At 42.1% G+C, this 27,103-nt stretch overlaps 1 protein-coding gene across 1 annotated transcript in view; it reads right to left on the bottom strand.

The window, feature by feature from the left end:
- The window catches only part of grid2 (glutamate receptor, ionotropic, delta 2), a 982,254-nt gene that overhangs the window by 260,725 nt on the left and 694,426 nt on the right, over nucleotides 1-27,103 (bottom strand). The window contains exons 5-8 of the mRNA XM_060851484.1: nucleotides 24,970-25,023; nucleotides 10,615-10,788; nucleotides 4,212-4,373; nucleotides 3,091-3,210 (exon numbers count right to left, since the gene is read on the bottom strand). Of these exons, the coding sequence (XP_060707467.1) occupies nucleotides 3,091-3,210; nucleotides 4,212-4,373; nucleotides 10,615-10,788; nucleotides 24,970-25,023 (510 nt within the window). The remainder of the gene's footprint in view (nucleotides 1-3,090; nucleotides 3,211-4,211; nucleotides 4,374-10,614; nucleotides 10,789-24,969; nucleotides 25,024-27,103) is intronic.

The raw sequence follows: 27,103 nt of genomic DNA, 5'->3' as shown, positions 1-27,103 counted from the left end.
CACGTGTTGAACAGCAGCTTACTCATGGTGCCCATTCTAACATATATGGTGGGAGATTGTCCAAAATAAAGCCCAAGAAAACACTTGCTCAAACAGCTCGCTAACTTTTACTCTTGAGTGATCATTGCTTCTGGAACTTGAGCACACAAGGTTTAATGGATTTAAGATTTTTGCACACTGCATCACAGTATCCAAATGAAGAACAGCTCTGTCAAAACAGCTCAGAGACCCAGATAATCCAGGAAATAATCTATCACTTTAACTGTGTTGTCACAATCTTCAGCACCAAAAACTAAACTGGAAAGTTTGAAATGAATTCAATGATAATGGGTCATAAAGGTTAATAAGAGCAGCACAGACTGCACCTGGCAGGACTGCACTTTCATTTCGTAACATCTCAAGGTAACCAGAAAGTGCAGCCACGTTATTGTTTAAAGAAGCACAACATAATTGGCTGGAGGAAGGTTTTAAATTGGATTTTCTTTTTTAAAAAAACCCCACATTTAAACCACATCTTTCTGGACCCCAGGTCATCTCTGTGTCCTGTAAAGTTAATGGTGTACTTTCAAAGTCTAGTCACCATTGCAATGTCAGAAACACAGAAGCGAGTCTTGTACGCAGCAAGATCTCACTTACAGCTCTGTGGCAGTGCCAAACAGAGTGCTTTAATGATGCTGTTTCTAACTTCGTTACGAGGTCAAGCTAATGGGACTGACTGCCTCCTGTTATATTAATTGCAGAGTGGGGTAAGGAAATGCATTTGGAAAAGCACAACAGATTTGACAATTAGCACAACATTTCCATTTTCCCCACTCAGTCATCAAACTGCTGATAATTTATTTTGAAACTGACAATCAAGCTCACTGCTACAATCTTTAAAGGTTATGTCAGGGTGAGAGTTATTTTAGTCTGGCCCAGGTTTACACCATGACTGAGAGCTGACATGCCATGGCAGAAGAGATTGAAAATTCTAAGTCCCAGCCCGAAAACAGTGAGGGATATCAGTAGAATTAATGGCAGTTGTCTATTCCCTGGGATTTCAAGACTGAGAGGCACATTTTTAAGGTGAGAGGAGAGAATTTTAAAAAAGACATGAGGGACAAATCTTTTACACAGAGGTTAGTTCGTCTATGGAATGAACTTCCAGAGGAGGTGGTGGATGTGGGCACAATTACAATGTTGAAAAGAAATTTGGACAAGTACATGAGTAAGAAAGGTTTAGAGGGATATGGGCCAGGAGCAGGCCAGTGGGACTAGTTTAGGTTGGGATTATGTTGGGCAGGGACTGATTGTTCTGAAGGGTCTGTTTCTGTGCTGTACGACTCTTATGAGTCTTGTCCCATTTTTGCGCAGGTGAGAATGGGGTTGGGTGAGTGGGGGCTGTGTTTCACGCATGTGTGCTTTGGAGAGATAGATGGCTTTTAAATCATCAGCTAGCTCCAGTAAAGTGTTAGTCCTGGGAAGAGCAGGCCTGAGGATTTGTTTGGATAAACAGCGTGCTCCACTGGAAGGTTAAGGTTCCACATCGGAATATTGCAGTGAGTAACACACCCCCAAAGTCTGCTTATCATCTACAAGGTTGGTGTGGATGGGGGATGGGGCATCTGTGAGGGTGAGGGGCTCTGAGACACTGATGGTAGAGAGTCATAAGGATCTTTTTAAAAAATATATTAAATGTCAACAGAGTGCTGGTACACTGGATCAGGATTTCCACCTTTGCACGTGGCAGCTGTTTTCTCTTTTCCAATATTGCCCAATAATCTTTGAAGGAACCATGCCACCACAGAACAAAAATCCAGCCTCCTGGGTCACTTTCTCCTGCTCAGATATACAGAGCCTGCAATGATGCCAAATCTTCATCCACGGGACCCAGGAGTGAGCACCAAGGCGTTTGTGTCTGATGGAGTGATACCACACATGGGAATCCTGACAGTGGAGACTCAATGGCTACATGCTTCATCATCCTGATGGAAACAATTGTGGATGCTGGAAATCTGAAACTAGAACAGCAAGTGCTGGAGAAGATCTGGCATCATCTGTGGAGAAGAAACCTGAAGAAGGGTCACTGGACTGAAACATTAGCTCGCTTTCCCTCCCCACAGATTCTCCTCCAGCACTTTCTGTTTTTGTTTCAATCTTTGTTTGCCATTCGCTCGTAGGGAGATAGGAAAATTGGAGCAGGAGTAGGCCAGTCGCCTCTTAGAGCCTGCTCTGGTTGATCATTCAGCTCAATATCCGGGTCCTGCCTTCTCCTCACATTCTTCGATCTCTTCGGCCCTATCTAATTCCTTCTTAAAAGGAGGACATTTTCACAGATCAGTAACTTACACTGAATGCCAAAATACACAAGTTTGGGATTTCCTGGATTTAAAAGAATAAGTGTTGTATTCCGCTCCCTCCTGATCACTCTAATCTCCTCTGATTTTCCAATGCTCTGAGACCTCTAAGCTTCTCAGATTTTAAGCCACTCTTTCAGCCATTCTTTCTGCTGCCTGCTCCAGAGAACTGGGATTCCCTTTTTAAATATCTCAATGTCTTGGCCTCCCTGACCTTCCCATCAACTCATTCACAAAAACATCCAACTTTGACCAAACTTTGACCTGCATTTTCATATCTCCTTGGAATACAACCTCTGTTTGAACATGCTTTTGAGAAATACATTGGGATAGTTTGCTACATTCAAGTTCGATAAGATACTAAATAAATACAACAAAGGCAAAATACCACTGGTGCTGGAAATCTGAAAGAAGCACAGAGAATGATGGAGAAACTCGGCAGCTCCGGCAGTATCTTGGAGAGAGAAACAGAGTTAATGTTTCAAGTCTGGTCAAACTTCATAAGAAAAGTCAAACCTGACTTGAAGTGTTAATGCTCTCCTGTCTCCACTGTGGCTGCCAGGTCCACTGAGTCTCTCCGGCTTTTTCGAAATGAATACAATTTGCTGTTGCTGTTGCATCTGACCAATATTCCTCAAAGTTAAGCCAAAATTCTGAACAAGAGATGAAATCACAAGCATGTGCATTTTTCGATACAAAATTAAAATGAAACAATTCTCAAAGGTGCAGCAAACACTCGTAGTCTGTCACTTACTTTCCGAATCCCTCTTCCTAAGTCTTCTCCATAGTTCGTACCAAGAATTTCAAACTGCACATTCGGATTTCCACCGTGCTCTTTAAATTTCAGGAACCCAGTCATCCCATTTACTTCACCCTGAGGAAAGGGTCAAGATTTTTATATTGATTCATCATTTCCTTCTATTACAAACTAGCAACATTAAATCCTGCACTACTGATACATTGCGACTTGGAATGGAATAAAAGGGAAAGTTGCAATAATCTTCTGGAATCATAGGGTCACACTCTCATTACAGAGAGATGACATGGAGGAGGTTTAACCTGATGGTCACCACGCCTCAGGTGAGGGGAGAGGTTGAGAAGGAGAACCCTTCATGGTCACCTCAGCAGAAAGTAAATCCAAGCTGTCTGTGCCATCCTGCATCCCAAAGCAGATGCAATCGGGGCATTTAATGACCTTATGGGTAAGCATACGAATAAGCAAGGAACAGAGTGATATGGATCATGGTCAGGCAGAAGGAATTAATTTAACTTGACATCATGTTTAGCACACCATCATGGGCTGAAGGGCCTGTTCCTGTGCTGAACTGCTCTATGTTTTAAGTCTTAAACCAGTCATCCAGCCAGGTAAAAACAATGACTGCAGATGCTGGACACCAGATTCTGGATCAGTGGTGCTGGAAGAGCACAGCAGTTCAGGCAGCATCCAACTTCCAATTCAGGCAGCATCTTTTTATTCCTGATGAAGGGCTTTTGCCCGAAACATCGATTTCGCTGCTCATTGGATGCTGTCTGAACTGCTGTGCTCTTCCAGCACCACTGATCCAGTCATCCAGCCAACCAAGCTATTCGATACTGGCACATGATGCAATTTCTATTCAATAACAATCTGGAACACAGAGCTAGCCTGGTGGTGACTACATAACCACCAATGTCTGCTGTCTTTGCCTGATCTGGCCTATACATGAGTCCAATGTGGTTGAATCTTGTCTGTTCTCTGAACAATTAGAGATGGGCAATAAATGCTGGCCCAGCCAGCAATATGCACATCCTGTAAATAAATAGAAATTAAACTCTTTGTACTGAATGTCACAAAACGACAATGATAAGTTTTGTTTGTGCAGCATCTGACAATACCTTCTTGATCGTCTCTAACATGGAGTGTCCACCTTGCCAAGGCTTGGAGTTCTTCCTGATGCATGTCAAGCTGGCCATACTGTGCCATTTCCGATCCTCCAACTTCTTGTGAAAGGCATTTGCCAGAAGGACCACAGTGTCGTAGATGTAGAGGTTGGTAATCTGCGCATGTTCCAAGCCTCAATATTAACATTTTGCAAATCAAAGCAACAAAAACCACATGATCTAGTCAAACAACTGCAAAAGGACAATGATCTCAGGCAATCAGTATCAGTGCAGGGGTGTTCAAAGATAATTCATGTCATGTGTAAAATTGCAATTTGTCACTCTCGATGCTATTGAAAACGATGACAAACAATAAAATGAAACGATACTAAATCATACAAAGCAAAGAATCCAAATATTTGGATAAATACAGCACGAATTGCTGGATAATTCACAGGTGACACAATTACAAATGGATTATATTGGATCATGATATATGAATCCATTTGAACCCAACTCAAGGCTGGCTCTTAAAAACCATAGGGTTACTGATCATTTTCAACAGGGTCAGTTATACACCCATTAGACTACACCCAATTCTTGTTCCAATCTCTGGTCTAATAAGACTACTGAGGACTTTAGCATCCTTTTGAATGACATAGAAACATTGACATTATTAGAGTCCTGCTTCCTTGCTGATATAAAACTGTTTCAATTTTCCATTACTCGTGGAAACAAAGTTAAAAATCACACAACACCAGGTTATAGTCCAACTCCTGATTAAGGAGCAGCGCTCTGAAAGCTCGTGCTTCCAAATAAACCTGTTGGACTATAACCTGAGGCTGTGTGATTTTTAACTTTGTACACCCCAGTCCAACACCAGCATCTCCACATCATGACTAGTGGAAACAATGGAGACCAGATGTTGAATTATTTGACCATTTCATCAAGCTGGCTTGGATTATCATTGCTGTCCTTATAATGTCAATTTAAAGCAAGAAAACGTGGATTACTTGTCAATCCTGCTACTGAACTATTTGCAGTACTAGTCACTTTTAAAGAATAAGTATTGTGGGATAGAACATGTGAATAATTTGAGACAGAATGGATAGAAATTGTGGAAATTGGGATTTTGGAATTATGGCTTGCCCTGCTCATTTCCTTCATCACATGTCTGAGTCTTGTAGATGCATTCATTGAGATTGATTCTTTGGCAAGTGAGTCACTCCAGTTTTATTTTAGATTACATTACTTATATTAGATTACTTATAGTGTGGAAACAGGCCCTTCCGCCCATCAAGTCCATACTGACCCACCAAAGTGCAACCCACCCAGACCCATTCCCCTATATTTATCCCTTCACCTAACACTACGAGCAATTTAGCATGGCCAATTCACCTAACCTGCACATTTTTGGACTGTGGGAGGAAACCAGAGGACCCGGAGGAAATCCACACAGACACGGGGAGAATGTGCAAACTCCACACACATTGGAGTTGAACCCAGGTCTCTGATGCTGTGAGGCAGCAGTGCTAACCACTGTGCCACCGTGCCACCCATTTTATCAGGGACTACCCGGATGGCAGAAGGAGAATTAGTTGGGTCCTCACATCAAGAGTTCCAGAAATTCTAAGGAAGATTTTTAAATTTTCTATTCAGAGTAGAAGAGGATTGTAGGTAAGCTTCATTAAAAATCTTTTTGTAAATAATGTTCACATCGAATAAAATGGCTGAAATATGAAAAAGGTTGCTTGAAGCAAAATGGATTACTTATAATGCAATCTTATTGTGCCTGGACTATGACATATTTTATAGAAATAGTTACCTTAGTGTTTACCAGTGTGCTGTGGTAAAATGATTACCCACAGCAATAAACAGCTAGCTTGTTAAGTGAACCTTTAACGGAGAAAAGCATCTGCCTGACAGGAATGTCATGAGGTAATAATTAAAGAGTGATAAGAGAGGAGACAATCAGGCAGGTCACTTGTCAAAGAGATAGCCTTTGAGCAGCAATTTAAGCAGCAGAGGACAGTGCAGAATTGATGAGGTTTGGATAAGTTAAACTTTATGGAGGGTGAGAAAGGAGAAAAAAAACTGTTGGGAGAGTATTGTTGTAGTTGAGTGTGGAAATCAGCAGACCATGAATATGCCAGAGGCATCATTATGTGATGACAAAATTGGGCACATTTGTGCCCTCATCCTGAGAATTATAATGCCTTTCATGGGGGCCTGCAGAACTTACACACCATAGGTACCAAAAAGATTATCCCAATTTGTCTTAGAAGTTACTCAATATGGATGACAATTAAAATTGTGTATGTATAAATCTTGCATTCTAAGGTTTGAATTGACCTCAGTGGTCAGAGACTGTGCTGCTAAACTAACTGCACATCCTGATGTGAGGGAACATTAGGGGGTAGTTCACTCCACTATAACAATCTAACCTTTCTTCCGTTTAACATTGGCAGGTAGATGTCTTACCGAGTGAATACTGTCAGTTAAAATATTCACTGGAGACTCAAATTGCTACCATTATTCCTCTGTGCTGAAGATTAATTGGAATTACTGCAGCTCATAAAGTATTGGATCTGTGGCATCTAATTAACTATCCTGCTGCTTAAACATTCCTTTGAAAATAAAGTGTATGTTATAATTTTTTTTTTCCGTGATGGAGGTAACTGATATCACAGTCTCTAATTAGAATCACATCATTTATTACAGTTTTTAGAGTTTGATAGTAAATAATGTGATTCTAATTAAATTTTATTTCCATGACCTTCTAATAGCATCCTTGTTTATTTCCAAGACAACCTTGGAAAATAAAACAGTAGGATTTTTCATAATCCATGTTTGGAAAGCAGATGCATGACTATTCGTCAGTTACATGAAGCAATCACATTTCATTTCGAGAATAATTGCTCTTTCAAAATAAATTGAATATCAAACCAATTTAACTTGGAGGCTGATCAGGTAAAGTGGGGAAAAGCACAGGCCATGGCTTTTCTTAACAAAATACAACTTGTGTTGCAAGGTAATCAGTGACAACTTTTAAGCCTCATGCCTCAAGTTAATCGCAATCTATTTGAATTCATGAAGGTAGCAATTTTTAAAATCATTTTTATTGCAAAAATATACCAAGAAAATAGACAATTTCTAGGATTAAGCTGAAAATCAGATGTTCCATGTTAAACATGTTCTAGGGCTGCATGGTGGCTCAGTGGTTAGCACTGTTGCCTCACAATGCCAGAGACCCAGGTTCAAATCCCCCCTCGGGCAACTCTCTGTGTGGAGTTTGCACATTGTCTGTGTGGGTTTTCTCCGAGTGTTCCGGTTTCCTCCCACAGTCCAAAGATGTGTGGGTCAGGTGAATTAGCCATGCTAAATTGCCCATAGGGTTAGGTGCATTAGTCAGAGAGGGGTGGGTTGGTCTTCGGAGGGTCGGTATGAATTTGTTGGGCTGAAGGCCTGTTTCCACACTGTAGGGAATCTAATGTGAAAATGTAACAGCTCTCTCGTTGGGAATCTCAATTGGATGAAACATTATGGACTCTTGGGCAGCAGCAATCAAACCCATGACCACTTCCATTTAAAAGGACGAGGGCAGAAGATGCATAGGGCCACCATTACCTTCAAGTTCCTCTCCAAACCTCTCTTCGTTGTGATTTGAAAACATATCGCCATTCCATCAGCGTCACTGGGTCAAAATTCTGGAACTTCCTCCCTAATGACACTGTAAGTCCACTGACAGAAAAGGGACTGTAGCAGTTCAGAAAGTTAACTCACCATTCATTGGGTAACAAATGCTGGCCCAGCCAATGATGTCACTTCCAATGCTTGAATTAACAACAAGTCAAAAGAGTTGAAAAAAAGAGCCACCCACCAGCGTTCAAGTCAAATTGATACATTTATCTCTCCATTGCTATCAGTCCTACATTCCTTTCTGCATTTTCTTGACTGGTTTAGCTCTAGAGTGGTTTACTGATACTTTCTGGTGCCTCATTATCAATTCTAGGGCTTGTGCCTGAAACGTCGAATTTCCTGTTCCTTGGATGCTGCCTGACCTGCTGCGCTTTAACCAGCAACACATTTTCAGCTTTCTTCTCTTTGCCATGCTAAAGGTATATCTAATTGCTAGTAATATGTCATCCTTGACCAGCCCTAAGCGTTCTCAGTACATTCCAAATTTCAGTCTCAATTTCCATTGCTCCACCAGCTCTCCACCTCTTCCTTTTCATGTAGATCCCCTTTGATCCATTGTTGGATTTCCAACCTCAGTATCTCTTTGTGTGGCCAATGCCAGATTTTGCTGGGGATATGTTGTTATATTTGAAAAAGGTTGTTGTTGTTACAGGTTAACTAACAGATTTTTGGAGACTAAAAAGAATTCGAGGCTGTTTTAGAAGTGGAGAAAATTGTTTCAGCGTGACACCTTTAAAGTTTAAATTTCATGCATTTAACGTGGGATTTTATTTGTTCATTCATTTTGAATTACAAAAGCCATCTCAATGCATGCCAGATATGCAGTCCACACTCTCATATGATTGTCATTTGACAATTTAGTCACACATTATAGCTCAATATAACCATTATAATTCATCCGTGGAATAAAATAATAGGAATGATCTCAGAATAAATGCGCTTTGAATGGAAAGTCTCACCCATGGGAGAGCATTTGTGGAAATTGCAAGTTCGATATCAATTTCTGTTTAGAAACATGGGAAATTATAATTTAATAGAGGTTTCCTGATCTTTGCTTCTGGAGGGTGAGGTCTTACCTGGGAGAGTAATTTCATTTATTATGCCTTCCTTTACAATCTGTCATTATACACTTAATTATAAGTCAATCTGATTATAGATGTCCATAGAACATAGAACATGGAACGTTACAGTGCAGTACAGGCCCTTCGGCCCTCGATGTTGCGCTGACCAGTCATACCAATCTGAAGCCCATCTAACCTACACTATTCCATGTACATCCATATGCTTGTCCAATGACGACTCAAATGCACTTAAAGTTGGCGAATCTATTACAGTTGCAGGCAAAGCATTCCATACCCTTATTACTCTCTGAGTAAAGAAACTACCTCCGACATCTGTCCTATATCTAACACCCCTCAATTTAAAGCTATGCCCTCTCATGCTCGCCATCACCATTCTTGGAAAAAGGCTCTCCCTGTCCATCCTATCTAACCCTCTGATTATCTTATATGTCTCTATTAAGTCACCTCTCAACCTTCTTCTCTCCAACGAAAATAGCCTCAAGTCCCTCAGCCTTTCCTTGTAAGACCTCCCCTCCATACCAGACAACATCCTAGTAAATCTTCTCTGCGCCCTTTCCAAAGCTTCCATGTCCTTCTTATAATGCGGTGACCAGAACTGTACACAATACTCCAAGTGCAGCCGCTCTAGAGTTTTGTACAGCTATAGCATAACCTCATGGTTCCGGAACTCAATCCCTCTATTAATAAAAGCTAAAACACTGTATGCCTTCTTAACAACCCTGTCAACCTGGGTGGTAACTTTCAAGGATCTGTGTACCTGGATACCAAGATCTCTCTGTTCATCAACACGACCAAGAATCTTACCATTAGCCCAGTACTTTGCATTCCGGTTACTCCAACCAAAGTGAATCATCTCACACTTGTCCGCATTAAACTCCATTTGCCACCTCTCAGCCCAGCTCTGTAAATGTGGCTCTGTCTAGTTATTTATGATTCTTGTAGGCTATGAAGGCATCTGGACTACATACTTTCGTAAACAAACCAAAACAGAAATTGCAGGAGAAACTCAGCAGGTCTATCAGTATCTGCGGAGAGAGAGCAGAATGAAAATTTTGTGTCCTGTGACCCTTCTTTGGAATTGATAACAGCCGGGAAGAGGTGGTATTTATGCTGATGATGGAGTGTGAAGAGAAGTATGATGGCTAGGTGGGGATAGATAACTGACAAAGGATTGTGGATTTCAGGCCACCAAACTAGTTGGCTGTACTGAAAGCAATCCATTTCATGACAAGACCTAGAATGTGGGGGTGAACAATGGCCACAGAAGGGGGTGTCTATGCTGTTAAAATTGCTAAACTCAATGTTGAGTCCTGAAGGTGGTGAGGTCCCCAAGCAGAAGGTAAGGTGGTGCTCCTCTAGCTTCCATTGAAGCTCCCAGGAGCACTGCAGCAGCCTGTGGCAGAAATGTTGGTGTGGGCACAAATTGCGGCATTGAAGTCATAGGTAACTGTATTTGTGAACGTGTGCAATTGTGTCTGTGTGTGCAAGACATACACACACACACACACACATTTGATGTTTCAGATAACAAAACAGCACAGTAACAATGAAAACATCACACATAGTAACAGAATATCTTAGCACCAAGATGTTTAATCTTAGAATGTGTTATGTCTGATGAGTTGAAATAATCCTACCTCCATGTTATTCTTGTAAGGGTCGTTGGGATCGCACAGTGATGGAGAGATTCTGTGCTTCCCATGGATGCAGCTGTAAGTGGTGTTTAAGGACAAGGGAAAGGTCTGCCGAATGATTGTCAGCCTTCCGATTGACCGCCTCACCAACTCCTGGACATCGCCATCACTTAACTCCTGGGAAATTGCAAAAATAGCTTTGTAAAAAGTGTTTCGATGAAGCCATTATTTCTTTCTTTTTTTTGTATTATAAAAACCACACTCCTCCACCATTATTGTATTAAATCACCAGCTGGGAGTTGGTTAATGGAACTGTCGACCATTCAGCAGCTTTAACACAAAACGGGTAGATAAAGTAACCAGAGATTATATGGTAGCACAGGTTTGATCCCATGCAGCAATACTGCATTCTTTCTGCTCAATAACCATACTTACAATTTGTAAGCTAGCATCTGAGTGACGCATCCGCTTGATAGAAACCTTTAGCCCACACTCTGGGGAACAGAGTTTACATTTCATTTGATCCTTACAGCACTTAAGCTGGGAGTACTTAAGGCTGACACTGGCTGCTGAACAGAAAACATTTCACTCTCCAATACGTCCATCATTCAGGGATTGACAATGCTGATGCTCGGCAAGCAACAAGTAACAAAAGCAAACAAAAACATCCACGGTAGAATTGTCATGCTATTTCATTTCTCAAGCAAAACTCATTTTCAATTATTCCAACAAAACAGTTGAGGGATTAAAAAAAAGAACAAAACACAGACAGACAATGCCATTCTTTTTATTACAGTAAAGAGTTGTCATCTTCTCATCAAACTGGTACCTATGTGCATGTGGAAAATTAAATCCAACAATCTCCAAACTGTGAAATGGTGCACTGCCATTGTTGCCAGTCAATTTGGAGTGAGCTGAACATATCGTTTTCAAGCATTGCTCCTTCTACCTTTCCTCCCCAGCTTGACCTTGCAGCTTGACTTGTGTTCAAATAACTGTTCCCCCTATTTCACACCTTTCCTGATGCAATGAACTTAATTATGAGGGAATAAAGGTGATGCCATGAGCCAGAGAAAGTGGTGCAAGACAGGTTGGAGAAACACATTCTGCTTAGGGAGGAATAGGAGAGTGCGAAGGGTTATTAGCTTACCTGACCTCTGTGTCTGTGGGCTTGTATCAGTCCAGTTTTAAATGTGATGATATTCAGCTGCAGTCACATTGGAGAAGAATGGAATCCAGGCTGAGATTAATGAAATATTCCCCAATCTCTAAATGTCACCATTGCTCACCAATTTCAAAAGTGGCAAAATCTATGAGCAAGAACTTGGGTTGGAATTGACATTGATGACACAGAAAGACAGGCAGGTATGTTGAATCAGATGCCCACACAGCTTGATTGACCTCAATGGAGCAAAAAAACGTGAGACAGATGTATACTGAGCTGCTAATTTGCTGTTGAGAAAGTGAGGACTACAGTAGGGTTGAAATCAACTAGGAGAAAGTGAGGACTGCAGATGCTGGAGATCAGAGTTTGAGAGTGTGTTGCTGGACAAGCACAGCAGGTCAGGCAGCATCCAAGGAGCAGGAGAATCGACATTTTGGGCATAAGTCCTTCACCACGAAACTTGCTATCGCTAGTTGAGTGTTACTGTCCAAGACCACTCCTTCTGTTTATAGCAGGCTCACTGGCATTTTTGTAGGGCAACTGGATAACTTGCTTATGTTCAGTTCCTGTTTGAACTGAACATAAGCATGTTTTCAAGATGGCACGGTGGCTCAGTGTATAGCACTGCTGCCTCACAGCACCAGGGTCCCAGATTTGATTCCAGCCTCTGGTGACTCTCTGTGTGGAGTTTGCACATTTTCCCTGTGTCTGCGTGGGTTTCCTCGGGGTGGTCCTGTTTCCTCCCACAGGCCAAAGATGTGCAGGTTAAGTGAATTGATCATGCTAAATTGCCCATAGTGCTAGGTGCATTGGTCAGAGGGAAATGGGTCTGGGTGGGTTACTCTTCGGAGGGTCAGTGTGGACTGGTTGGGCTGAAGGGCTTGTTTTCACACTGTAGGGACTCTAATCTAATCAAACTGTTTTAATAAGACTACTAACTAATTTATCTAAATCAGCTTAACGTAACCAGTATTTCAGAGAGTGGAGGATGGAAATTAGTCCTAGAAGGTACAGGGAAAATTTCAAACTGACAAATGAAATCTCCAGCATGAAGTCAACTTGTGATCCATAAGCCTTGGGAGTCCAGTGTGCAAAGTTCAAGCATCTGAGTTCTATTCTATTACAGGGCTCTGGGGAATGAGCAAGTGAATGGGACTAATTGGATAATTCTGCCAAAGAGGTGGCAACAGTTCGGAACGGCTAAATGGTCTCCTTCTATACTGCTGATTCCATATATTCTCTACATTTTGCTTAATTAGTCCTTTATTTTAAAGGGAGAGGTATTATATACCCAGACCAGACAAGCCTATACCTTTGAGATGATAGCATGAAATCACGACATGTGACATTTTAGTGTAAAGGAACTGCTTCACCTGCTATCACTTTCTGTCAGTGTATTCGGGTATCTGACTCAAGAGGAATACAGAATTTGTACTTAGAGTTCAAGTTCCACTTGTGCAAGAGATGTGTTTGATTGATTTATTGTCATGTGTACCGAGGTACAGTGAAAAGCTTTGTTTATGAGCAGTACAGACAGCTCATTGTATGCAAGGATGTACAGATGAAAAAGACTTAGACAGAGGCATACAGGTTACATTGTACAAGGTGTGCACTATGTGAGATCAATGTTGGCTAGATCAGCATCATTTGAGGCTAGAGTCCATTCATCAGTCTAATAATGGCAGGGAAGAAGCTGTTCTTGAACCTGTTGGTGCGTGTGCACAGGCATCTGTATCTTCTGCCTTACAGAAGAGGTTATAGGAGACCATTTCCACACATTTTGATAGGAAAATATTCTATATTATGTGGACTAACATATATAAAAGATATATAAAAGGGCACCATCTAAGATATTTTGGCTGAGCCTATTATAAAGGTTGGAAAAGTTGCATCTGAGAGCAATACAGGTGTTAATAATTGCATACGGAGATACAGGCACGGGTTTATGGTTTAATCTAGAGGTCTGCTCAACTCTCTGACGTATATGCTTTTGGCCTTCAAAGGCAAAATGCTTAAACACTTGGAGACTTTCAGACTGAAATCATGCTCTGTAATATTAAGGGTTGATGCATTTGCATCCAATACCTGTCTGCAGCTTTCAAGAAGATTGAAATAACCTATTCATTAGTAAAGTCTCCTCACACAGCGGGATACTAACTCAGAAACCAAAATAGGAATTGTTGGAAAAGCTCAGCACGCTGCCAGACCTGCTGAGTGTTACCAGCAATTTCAGCTTTTGTTCCTGATTTACAGCATCCGCAGTGCTTTCAGTTTTCAATGATACAAACTCAGTTTGTTATATGTTGAATGAATCAGTGCTTTACAAAGTGCAGCCCTTACCTAAGAGATTTATAGCAGAGAGTGTTGCATTAATTAATTTCAATTATACATAAGGCCCTATATTTTCACAAACTGAAGCAGTTTCTGCTACTTTTTCACCCAACACTACATGTGCCTTGTTGAGATTCAATGTAAAATAGCCAAAATTGTCTCTCGCAATAATTAGCATACTTGAAATCTAATTAGTTCTGGAGAGAGAATTTTTTTTCACTGGGGTTGTTAAAGTGGAGAGTGGAAAGGAGTTATTTTGCATTTGTTGTCTCCACACTCATCCCCTGAGGCAGCTGTGCTTTAGCCCCATCTGGAGAATGTGCACGCTGGTTCTAGACATGTCACAACTGTCCTTGGAAGGAGTGCATTGCAGTTCACCAGGATAATAGCAGGGCTCTGAGGCTTGAATTACAGGAAGTGCTCAAAGAAAGTATATTTTTATCCTCTGAAATGTACATGTTAAGGGGCGAGGCTTTTACAACTTGTAAGGGGTTGTTAAGACAGAGAAAAGCATTTTCCGCTTGTAAAGGAGCTTGAGCAAAAGAAGAGAAAAGAAAGAAAGACTGGCATTTACATTGCATTTTTCATGACCACTGAGCAGAGAATTGAAATAGTTTAACTGTTGGCATGGAGGGCATTGAGCAATTAAACTGCCCACTGTAAACTCCCACAAGCAGCAATGTGACGGTTGGCTCTTTGAAGGTGGGCTTGTTGCTTTAAGTAATTGGTGAATTTAAGGCTGGGGATTGTGAAACGCAGCACCTGGCCTGCCCACCTCCTTCAGACTCTCTCTTATCTTGTGGAAGGCTCTGGAGGTGTCAAGTGGACTGCCTGACTTCAGGTTCATCTGGGGCCTTAAATGGTCAACCCATCGCTGCGTTCGTACCCAATTGCTACCTCACCTATGGCAGAGGCTAGGCCCAGGGCATGTGGTGCGGCCTGGCAACTTTCATGGGGCAGCTTCCTGTTGGGCAAATAACGGGACCTCCTTTGAGGACTCACTGTGTTCATCGGAGGTGCCGCTCCCCCACCGTATTGCCCCAGTTTAATCCCCCTTCCCCAATTCCCTTTATTTCCTGGGGCTACCTTGGTCTTTCCTTCAGTCTGGCTTGAGCCGGCTCCTTTTCCTCAGGTTTTAGGCTGTAGTCACTCGAACATGGGCCTGCAGAGCTGACAGACAATCTGACTGCACTGCAGCTTTCTAAGGTAGGGCTCTCTCCACCCCAATGTGGGAAGGGGGTCTCACCCTGAGACTACTATCATGCTGGTGAATGTAAAATGGCTGCAGGGAAGCCATCTTTCTCATGAATCAGCTTCCAAGCAACATTCTGGTCAGAGGAACAGCTAAAGTGATGCACCTAAAGTTCAGTCCGTTATATTGAGCAGAAAATCAGTTTTTTGTGACGTGGGATGGAAGGGCAAATATTGGGCTGGACATCAGGGATAACTCCCCTGTTTTTATTCTGAAGTCCTGTCATGGGATCATTTATATCTCCCATTTCAGGGAGATATAAAACATCCAATCTAAAGCACTCCAGCTAAGAAAGAACAGCAATCCTTTAATATCGCGCTGGAATATCGGCCTGAGGTTTTGAGTGGGACTTGAACTCAATCCCCTGTTACTCAGAAACAAGAATGCCAGCAACTGCATCAAAGTGGACCATGACTGTGTATGGAATGAGCTCCCAGAGGAAGTGGTGGAGGCTGGTACAATTACAACATTTAAAAGGCATCTGGGATGCGTACATGAATAGGAAGAGTTTAGAGGGGTATGGGCCAAGTGCTGTTAAATGGGATTAGATAAATTAAGGCTATCTGGTCGGCATGGGCGAGTTGGACCGAAGGGCCTGTTTCTATGCTATACATCTTTATGACACTATGAGCCATGAATGCAATGTCAGATCCATGTATTTTGGCTGAGAATGTAGGAAACTACAAAGCTGGTGGGAATGTGGAACTCTCCCCTACAAAAACAAATTCTACTGGTCAAGGTATTGAGTGATATGTAGTCAGGGACGGTGGATGGAGTGAGGCTGCAGATTAACCATGATCTCAGTGAAAGAATGGAGAGACTGAGCAACCTCCTCCTGTTCTTAGGGTCAGCTGTTTCTAGCCCAGCCCTTTCCTTGGAAGAGAAGTATTCACCTCAGGGTTTGCAACCCTTCAGGGTTTGTCTTTGAGTCTCCTGGAACTCATGACCATTGGAGATTGCAGCATATGTTATGTTTTGAAAGTTTCATAAATCTGTGCAGAAGCAGATGTGACTTAAACATCAAGCTTATGAATGAGAATGTGTGTGCATGTGTGGATCTGTGTGTATGTAGTCTATATGTGTGTGCGTCAGTGCGTGTATTGTGTGTGTGTTATGTGTGTAGTGTGTGTGTTGTGTGTGTAATGTGCATGTCATGTGTGGTGTGTATTGTGTGTGTGTTGTGTGTGTGTACAGTGTGTGCTTTGTGTGTAGTGGCTATATGTATGTGCATTGTGTGTGTACATGTGTTTTGCGCATATGTGTGTAGTGTGTGTTTGTGTGCGTACGTGCGGGTCAACTTGGAGATATGAAGGTAGACAAGGGGAATTGGTGCTTCACTTTACAGAGAAAGCCCCTGAGGTCACAGAGGACAGGGTGGGACAGAGGAATGGCCTGATTGTGGATAAAGCACCTGGACCAGATGGATTACACTCCAGAGTTCTAAGGGAGATAGCTGAAGAGGTAGTGGAGGCATTAGTGATGATTAGATTAGATTAGATTACTTACAGTGTGGAAACAGGCCCTTCGGCCCAACAAGTCCACACCGACCTGCCGAAGCGCAACCCACCCATACCCCTACATTTACCCCTTACCTAACACTACGGGCAATTTAGCATGGCCAATTCACCTGACCCGCACATCTTTGGACTGTGGGAGGAAACCGGAGCACCCGGAGGAAACCCACGCAGACACGGGGAGAACATGCAAACTCCACACAGTCAGTTGCCTGAGCCGGGAATTGAACCCTGGTCTCAGACGCTGTGAGGCAGCAGTGCTAACCACTCTGCCACTGTGCTGCCCACACATGATCATTCAGGAATTGTTCAAATCAGGGAGGGTCCCAGAGAACTGGAAAACAACTAACGTAACACCCCTGCTTAAAAAGGGAATAAGACAAAAGACGGAAAATTACAGACTAACTAGCTTAATCTCGGTTGTGGGTAAGGTCCTGGAATCCATTGTGAAAGATGAGATTTCTGAATTCTGAAAGTGTATCGTAAAATAGGGCAAAGTCAGCATGGTTTCATCAAGGGGAGGGCATGTTTGACAAATGTATTAGAATTCTTGGAGGAAGTAACGGGCAGGTTAGATCAAAAAGAGCCAATGGATGTTATCTACCTGCACTTCAAGACTTTGACAAGGTGCCATACAGGAGGCCACTGAGTATGATAAGGGCCCATGGTGTTAGAGGCAAGATGCTAGCATGGATAGAAGCTTGGCTGTCTGGCAGAAAGCAGAGAATGGGGATAAAAGGGTCCTTCTCAGGATGGCATGTGGTGACAATTGGTGTTCTGCAAGGCTCAGTGTTGGACCTCAACTTTTCACTTCACAGATTAACGATTGAGGTGAAGGAACTAAGGGCATTCTGGCTACGTTTGCAGGTGATGCAAAGCATTGAGGAGGGAGGGAGGCTGCAGACTGATTTGGATAGGTTAGGAGAGTGGGCAAAGAAGTAGCAGATGGAGTACAATGTGGGAAAGTGTGAGGTCATGCACTTTGGTAGGAAGGATAGAAGCATGGATTATTTTCTATATGGGGAGAAAATTCAGAAGTCTGAAATACAAAGAGACTTGGGAGTTCTAGTCTGGGATTCTCTCAAGGCAAACTTGTGGGTTGAGTCAGTAGGTAGGAAGGCAAATGCAATGATGGCATTTATTTTGAGAGGATTTGCATATAAAAGCAGGGATGTACTTCTGAGACTTTATAAGCCTCTGGTCAGACCACATTTGGAGTATTGTGGGCAGTGTTGGGCTCCATATCTCGGGAAAGATGTACTGGCCTTGGAGTGTGTTCAGAAGAGATTCATGAGAATGGTCCCAGGAGTGAAAGGCTTAACACGGGAGGAACGTTTGAGGACTCTGGGTTTATACTTGATCGAGTTTAGAAGGATGAGGGGAGATCTCATTGAAATACACAGAATATTGAATGGCCTGGACAGAGTGGATGTTGGGAAGATGTTCTCATTGGTAGGAGAGACTAGGACCCGACGGCACAGCCTTAGAGTAAAGGGAAGAACTTTTAGAATGGAGATAAGGAGAAATCTCTTCAGCCAGGGAGTGGGGAATCTATTGAATTCACTGCCACAGAAGGCTGTGGAGGCCAGGTCATTGAGTATGTTTAAGACTGAGATAGATAGGTTCTTGATGATCAAGGGGATCAAGGGTTATGGACAGAAAACAGGAAAATGAGATTGAGAAAGTTATCAGCCATGATTGAATGGTAGAGCAGATTCAATGGGCTGAATGGCCTAATTTCTGCTCCAGTGTCTTATTGCTGTGGAATGACACCTTTTTTCTCCGGCACTGCCAGACTACTCCATGCCTCCAGACCTTGCCAGCCTGATCTGAAGTCACTACCCAGAAAGATGTGGTCTTCACATTTCAGAGGAACATCCAGCAGTGCAGGAAGAAGTACTTTCTAGTGAGAGGAAGAGAAAGAAGAAGACTTTCTAAGAGTATACTGGTCGCATTGGTGTACATTGTAAATTCATTGTAAATATGTTCTCATGTTTGTCAATATATATGTTCAGTTCTGACTATCATGTGTATGTGAAAGTCCCTGTTCAGCTGCAAATGCAACTTTAAATGTATTGAAGCCACTTACCCATCTCTCTAGATGAGATTCCATGGACCAAGGTATGCTCTTGCACTACGAGCAAGCAATAGTGAATTGCAGATGTTTGAGATCTTGACAAACAATTCCCATCTTTCTAGGTTCACAGACATTGAAATGGTTTCATGGGTATCAATGGGGTTCAGGTGTCAGAAATGGTCAGCAGTATAATTTTGACGCAGAAGTTTGAATTTATGGCCCAATGATCATGAGTCAGGATTCTTCAACAACCCCATCCACCTGTTGCATTCAGTGTGAACATTTAGCTTAAATGGCTTGTTGAGGGACGCATCTGAAGTGACCGGCATCAGACCTGCTTCTTCAGCCACAATGTGAGTGTTACTTCTTCACAGGCAGGTCTTGTTTTCATCAATAAGATGGGATCTAAATAACGTCTCACATTCAAATCTTGTATTCATTGTGTAGACCATGAGGACAGTGATACTGCGCACTATTGATCCATACCTTCACTTCATACTCACCATCACATGATGGACATGTGCAGAATTGTTTACAGGGAACTTGACATTCAGCATGGTTTTATATTTGAAAATAGTGCAGAGTTTGAATGTGTACTGTCATCCATGCAGGTCAGGATCACGAGGAATCCCTTCTTCCCATGTCCTTTTGGTGAGCAGTGTCTGAACATTTGCACTGTACATATTGAAATCCACAGATGTTCGGTCCATGTTGCTGATGGACTGAATGGGTGCTTGCTCGTTGCTGCTATGTGACAATGAATTGTAGGAATCTGATCATTTTGGCATTGAGTTTTCTTGGTAGCCTCTGAGTGAGCTTGGCATTCTACCACAACATGGAGCAGTTTCCTTCCATGATCAACTACATCAGCGAGCTGTTGGTCTGAAATCTTTGCTGGACTAAGGATTTGAGTGGTTGCCTTGAATGTACATATATACACATTGCATTTCTGACCATGTTTTGACAATTTATGAGGTCCCATTCTGGTACATGTTTCACAAGATCAGGCCAATGGCTTGTCCCTGTTCTGATGGTGTGTTTCCTCTTTGACACCTTCTTCAGGGTGACTTTCTCCTCCTTTCATTCTTGCACTAGTTTTTCAAGAACAATAAATTCCCTCACTGCAGCGCAGGCATTTGACAGGTTCACAGAATGTTATTTTGAAAGCAGCTTTGCAATTCAATCTTTCTGACAGAAATTCCAATTCAGCTCCTCGCTTGTGCTCTTTGACCAGGCCACAGCTCTGTGCCATCATGTCTTAAACTCCTGCACAACTTCTTATTACACAATCCATTTCATGTACTCACTCCCACACATTGACTTACAGCAACAAGCTGTATTGAATGTGCATTGCTGGGATGAAAAATTGAGGTTGAGATTAGCTGAAAAATGGGGAAGCGACTTCTCCATATGCATAAGTGCAACTTTTGATAACAAGGAAAGAGAGATGTTTTATTCGCAGGGTCAATGAATGCTGAAAAGCCCAGGATCATAATCACAGGGACATTAAAAGTGAGTTTTGAAAACAACAAATGTTAGAGATCACATCCATGGATGCTGCCTGACCCGCTGTGATCTCCAGCATTTATTCTTTTCAGGACAGATTCCATCATCTGTGGTAAGTTGCCCCTTAAAAGTGAGTTCCAGTTTGTTTCGTCAAAAAATGTTTGTTGACCATTTCTAAAAGTACCGTTGATAGCGAAAAATGGTTACTTGACTGATGGTGAATATTAATCCATTCAGGTAACTATGTATCCACTGACTGATTGGTGAGATACTGGAAAAGCACAGCAGGTCAGGTCCTGAAGAAGGCCTCATGCCTGAAATGTTGACTCTCCTGCTCCTTGGATGCTGCCTGACCTGCTGCGCTTTTCCACCAACACATTTTCAGCTCTGATCCCCTGCATCTGCAGTCCCCACTTTCTCCCCTAATTGATGAGATAGAAGAGTGAAAGTGTAAAAGGGACTATTTAGGTTTTCTGATAATCACATGTGGAGTACATAAGTGGACAAAGTTAAAAATCACACAACACCAGGTTATAGTCCAACAAGTTTACTTGCAGTAGCTTTTGAGCACTGCTCCTTCATCAGGTAGCTGTGGAGTAGGACCATAAGACCTCGATTTTATAGCAAAAGACCTGATAAAGGAGCAGTGCTTCGAAAGCCAGTGCTTCCAAATAAACCTGTTGGACTATAACCTGGTGTTGTTGATTTTTAACTTTATCCATCTCAGTCCAACACTGGCACCTCCACATCATACCTAGAGTGAGAAGACATGGATAATATAACCAAGTATGTTTGTTTCCAATGTGGAATGTCAACTATGTGAATGCTGTTGGGTAGAGATATGGATAAGTAAATGCGTAAACCTTTGGTTGGAAATATTTAGCTGTCGAGTTAGTTGATTAGAAGATTGTTATCTGTAAAATAGCATAAAACAGGTCTTTTCCAGAAAAGTTTCAGTATGTGCCATCCTTAATAGAGGTAATTTAAAAAAAGAAATCCAGTCTCACCTGGACTAAAGTGGGAATCAAGGTTTGAAATTACCCTTTCAGACAGTGAGATGGTTGAGCTAAGTGCCCAAAGACTGTTGTGATGATGGTGGAGGATGTGGCGGGTGGCTGTGAAATGAAACTTCTAGGAATATGACTGACCAGGATAGATAGCCACTTCCTTTCATTTGCGGGAAGCCTTTGCATTTAGACATCTCAGGTTATTGTGTTGGCTGAACGTGGTTGAATTGATCAATGCAAAGAAATCAAATTAATGGGAGGCAAAGAACACCCAAAGTGAAGAACCTTGGAACTGGGATGCTGAGGAAAACAAATTTATTGTTTAAGTAATGCGTGATGATGGGAATTATTATCACTGCGTTCCACAGTCATCTCCATAGCTTTGCTGGGAATGTACAGTAACATGAGAAAATTCCTGGCCTGTAGCTAAAATGGAGTTGGGTGCAAGTCAGTCACCAATCAACACATTCCTCATCACTGATGCACAGTGGCGGCAGTGTGTACCATCTACAGGATGCTCTGCAGAAACTTGCTAATGTTCCTTCAACAACATCTTCTAAACCTGTGAAATCTGTCAGCTAGAAGGGCAAGGGCAGCAGATGCATGGAGACATCACCATGTCCAAAGCTACCCTTTCTTAGAATATCACTGTTCCTTCATTAGTGCTGGGTCAGAGTTCTGGAACTCCCTCTCTAACAGCACTCTGGCTGCATAGAGACCACATAAGTTACAGTGGTTCAAGAAGAAACAGTGGCTCAGTAGTTCGTACTGCTGCCTCACAGCGCCAGGGACCCAGGTTCGATTCTAGCCTCAGCAACTGTCTGTGTGGAGTTTTCACATTTTCCCTGTGTCTGTGTGGGTTTCCTTTGGTTGCTCCAGTTTCCTCCCACAGTCTAAAGATATGCAGGTTAGGTAGATTGGCCATGGGAAATGCAGGGTTACAAAGATTGGGTGGGGAGGGGGGGAGGGATCTGGGTGGGATGCTTTTCAGAGGGTCTGTGTTGACCAAATGGCCTGCTTCCACATTGTAGGATTCTATAAATGAAGCTCAACCCATCCAGCACAGTTCAGGATGGGCAATAAATGCAAGGCCTAACCAATACTCCCAGATTCCAGGTATGAATTTGAAGAAGTTACTGAGATAAATGAACCCTGAATGCCCTTGAATCAGCTTGGACTGTAGATTTGCGGCCCAGTGTGTGGTAATCCACATGCCTGAATATATGCATTGTGTTATTGGAAGTAATAAATTGAAGAAGTCCCCCGTTGTTAATTACCTATGTCAGTCCGCATAAAAAAACAAATCATGGAACTCTTATGTGGTTGAGATAGAAAGATTAAGTTATCTTTAATCTGCCTCTTAGGAAGATTCATTGGTTTTGGGAGAAATGCAACATGCTTCACCAGAACATCCCCAGGGCACGATGTGTTAAATTATGAGGAGGCATTACATTTACCCCTCTATATTCCAAGGGATACAAATCTAGTTAAGTGTAATTTAAAGAGATTTTTTTGGATTTTGAAAGGGCAGTTCAGGGATGTATAGTTATGACGAGTTGGTAGCTAGTTTACAGGTCAACCTTGATGTCATTGAGTGGTAGAACAGATTAGAGGGGCTTAATAGCCAAATTCTGTTTCTGTTTTATATTGTTATGAGAAGGATACAGACCAGGGTTCAATGATAAAGATTAAAAGGCAGATACATATTCTAGATTTCTCAGATTACCACAGGGTATTTAACAAAGTCTTCCCTTTGAAGTCTGAGTGTATAGTGAAGGTTTAAGGATCTCTATCATCTAGAATTATCGTGGACTATCCGTGGTGGAAAATGAATCTTTTGCCACTTTTAAAAACACCAGTCAAAGAAAACACATGAGGATATTAGAAAGTCTTTCTTTTCAAGTTTTCTTTCAATACTTCTCTTCATTATTTCTGAATTAAAAAATGACCTTTGGAGATTGAGGGAAGAGGTTAGGGAAGAAATTAGGCACTTGCCTGAGTAAGGTGGTTGTACTTGAAATGTCGGCGGTCAAATCTCCAGGAAAATGTCATACCTATTGTAAGTAGCTTAGGTGGGTTAGCTGTATACGGGATGCAAAAGGAATGAGACTAACAGTCAAAGCAGTTTCCCATCTGTGCTTTGTTACAGTAATTGCCACTTTCAGGAACCAACAGAAAGTTAATGGGGACATCCATAAGTATCGTAACATTGTCAGAAAATGTAATGTGAACTTTTTCTGTCAGTAGTGTCTGGTAAGAATACAGTTAGCCCTGATATGCTAAAAATTCCTGCCAGGCTCTGTGTTCTGAAAATAATCAATTTGGCAGGAATAATTTTTATTAGCACAAATATTAATTACTAAGTTTCACCTTTTTAAAATAAAATGCTTCATTTTTAGTTACGTTCCCCGAGTGCAGGAGTGCCACATTCCCATCCCACAGATAGGTGTCCTGTACCTGTACCAGCAGTCGGAGGGAAATGGACACAATCTGTACAGTGTTGGCTCATTGAAGGACACTGCCCCAGGCACACATAGAAGCCCCAAGTGTGGAATAGCCGATATGGAGAAACTGTGTTGGAGGAGGGTGGGGGTAGGTGGGGTAGGGGGAGAATATTGGTGATAACTTGACCAACCACTTGGCACAGCTGGCAGACTGAACCATTGACTAGCCTAGCTATTTTTAACCAGGTGGAGGCATTCGTTACAGTGCACGGTAACGCATTGAATTGCTCTTGATGGGTTAGAGTGGTGAAATCAGAATTAGGAGGAAGAAATTCGCATAAGAAACCTGCAGAGTTGGTTCCTCAGCTCTTTTCAATTTTCTCAGGCTATAAAGTGGAATAGTTAATTAGACATTGTCAAGCATTCTATATTCAACTTAATATCACATTTATTCTTAATAATAGTTGGCCACATTAAGCTCATCGTCAGGCAGCTGTGTGATAAACCTGGCTCCTTATAGACCATGTACGTTTGCTTTTTAATAGCTGAGTGCTGATCAAAAAAAAATGGCAGTGCCTCTTCAAAACAAGAAGTGACTCACCCCGCACAGACAAAGCGCTTTCTAATGACAGGTTCCAGGCGACGAGAAGTTTTGCCAAGGAACCAAAGTGTGAATGAAGCTGTGTATCACTGCTGCGACATATTCACCAGGCTAACAAAAGCAGGGCCTGTATTCCAAACAAGGGACCCATCAGCAGACCCTCCCAGGTGGTAGGGTGGACGAGGGACACTCAGCACGCTGCTGCAACCAGTCACCTCACCCAAGGAGTATATGATATACTCCCAACCCCCCCAGTCTCTTTGTATCTGCCAGATTCCATGCTGTCCCTTTAACTTTGCATCAGATAACATGCATTGTTAGTAAGCAATGGAGACCCAGGGCTCCTCACATATTCATAGCTTTTGTACTGCTGGGATAAAAAAGGTAATTATAATATCTATTGCTACTTGGCAAAACTTCGGTCGAATTTTGCTTCATTCCCCCCACACATGAACAATTACCTCATTTATGAAGATCCAGTGACAGTCAAAAGCCACTAGATTGGAGTCAACAACCTGTGAAGTGGAAAGGATCAGTCTGTCACTCATACAGTCATTCCATAGAAATGCCATTTGATACACGCGGACTGAGCTGGAAGGCCCACTGTGGTGCCTGTGTTTTATTTCCATAACAACACTCGGAAATTTTCGCCCGTCTTCCATTCAAAATGTTTATCTTCTTAAAAAAAGGAGCCTTTTATAAATTGGATCTGTGAAAATAGTCTTCAGTATTTTGCTGTTTTTATTTCATCTTGATCTCCGGCAGTTCATTTTTATTTTAATACACTACTGAAGGCGTTCCAACTCAAAAGCCAGCTGACTTACTGTAAGTGCTGAACGGAGGGCACTTTTATTGTCTTTTATTTAGACTTCATTGAAAATTGAAGAAAAACAAACTGTTTAAATAGTCCTACTTCCAAAATCACAGCGGAAATACTATGTGTGCCATATTTGGCTAAACATTCTTCTCCTCTGTTGTAACAGTGCACTCTTCTAACCCTGAGAAATTCCTTCTCTCAAGTTCCCATTTGTGAAATCCATTTCATTGGATTGATGCAAATACTCATGCATTTCAGCAACAACTTGCATTTATATAGCACTATTTGGATTGCAAAATATCCCAAGAATGTAAAGCACAAGCAGGCCATTTGGCCCCATTGGTCTGTATGCTGTTCACATTACACACAAACCTCGTCCCATTCTATTTCCCCTGTGCTGTCTCCCCCGGGGTGCCTTTACCCTCTCCTCTACTTATCTCTCATCCTGCCTTTTCTAAACAGCAGAAAGCACATCACTTTTCCCAAACCTCTCCAACTCCGAAGTTGAAATGGAGTTGAAATGTGAATCATTTTTCTCTCTCTGCAGGAGATGCCAGACCTGCTGAGTTTTTCCAGCACTTTCTGCTTTTAATTCCCATTCTATTTTTACTTCACAATCACCCAATCTCAAAATTGTTATGGTGCAGAAAAAGGCCATTTGGCCAATCATGTATGTGCCAGCACTTTCAGCATTTTGGCTCCTGCCCTTTCCCCGCAACACTGCATGTTGTTTCCATGAAATAATTGCCCTCTTGAATGCCTCCACCACATTTCCAGGCACATTTCAACTACACTACCAACCTCTTGCTTATTATAAGCGGAATACTGCAGCTGCTGGAAATGTGAAACAAAAGCAGAAAGTGCTGGAGAAACTCAGCAGGTCTGGCAGCATCTGCATGGGGAGAAAGAATGCTGATTTTTGAGTTGAAAAGAAACGTTCTGATCTTGAAAGACATTATTGTTCTTTTACCTCCTTTATAGAAATGGAGAGTTGGTGGCCACTTATATCAGCTGTGGCCTCACAAGATCCTGACAACTTTACATCCGATAAGCCACTCCAATGAAAAGTATCAAGCTGCACACTGTACATGGAGCACCCTTAAGTGAGCTGAAAATGTGTTGCTGGAAAAGCGCAGCAGGTCAGGCAGCATCCAAGGAACAGGAGATTCGACATTTCGGGCATAAGCCCTTCTTCAGGATTCCTGAAGAAGGGCTTATGCCCAAAACGTCGATTCTCCTGCTCCTTGGATGCTGCCTGACCTGCTGCGCTTTTCCACCAACACATTTTCAGCTCTGATCTCCAGCATCTGCAGACCTCACTTTCTCCTCGAAGAGCATCCCTAAGTGAGCCATACAAGAGGACACTTATTTATTGCATTTGAATATTGCCTTTATACTGTGGAAATGAGCTTTCTGCTACACGAATACCAGACTAGACAGAGAAGCTCCAGTTTCTGTGAAAGATGCTTTGCTCTTTGGTGCTCTCAGACTATTAATAAAATGCATTGTTACTCTCAATATTAGCTTGTCAGCATCAGATTACATTCTAATCTTAGTTTATGTGTTTAGCTTCATGCAATAATGAATGTATTCAATGTTTAGTTGAGTGAGCTTTCCTCACTGTTGCCTTAAATTGATCATGAACTTTAAAAAGGCAAATTAAACTTTGCTCCAGTTTTGACACCGAGCTACTAGAGAGTTAGAGAGGTCCACGGCACAGAAAATGGCCTTTCAGCCCATCAAGATAAATCGAGCTTATTGTTAGAACCATTTAAAAG

Source organism: Hemiscyllium ocellatum, chromosome 36 (genome assembly GCF_020745735.1).
Source record: "Hemiscyllium ocellatum isolate sHemOce1 chromosome 36, sHemOce1.pat.X.cur, whole genome shotgun sequence".
NCBI lineage: Eukaryota > Metazoa > Chordata > Chondrichthyes > Orectolobiformes > Hemiscylliidae > Hemiscyllium > Hemiscyllium ocellatum.
Note: the sequence above shows the minus strand (reverse complement) of the source record. Positions and strands in the feature narration are given on the sequence as shown.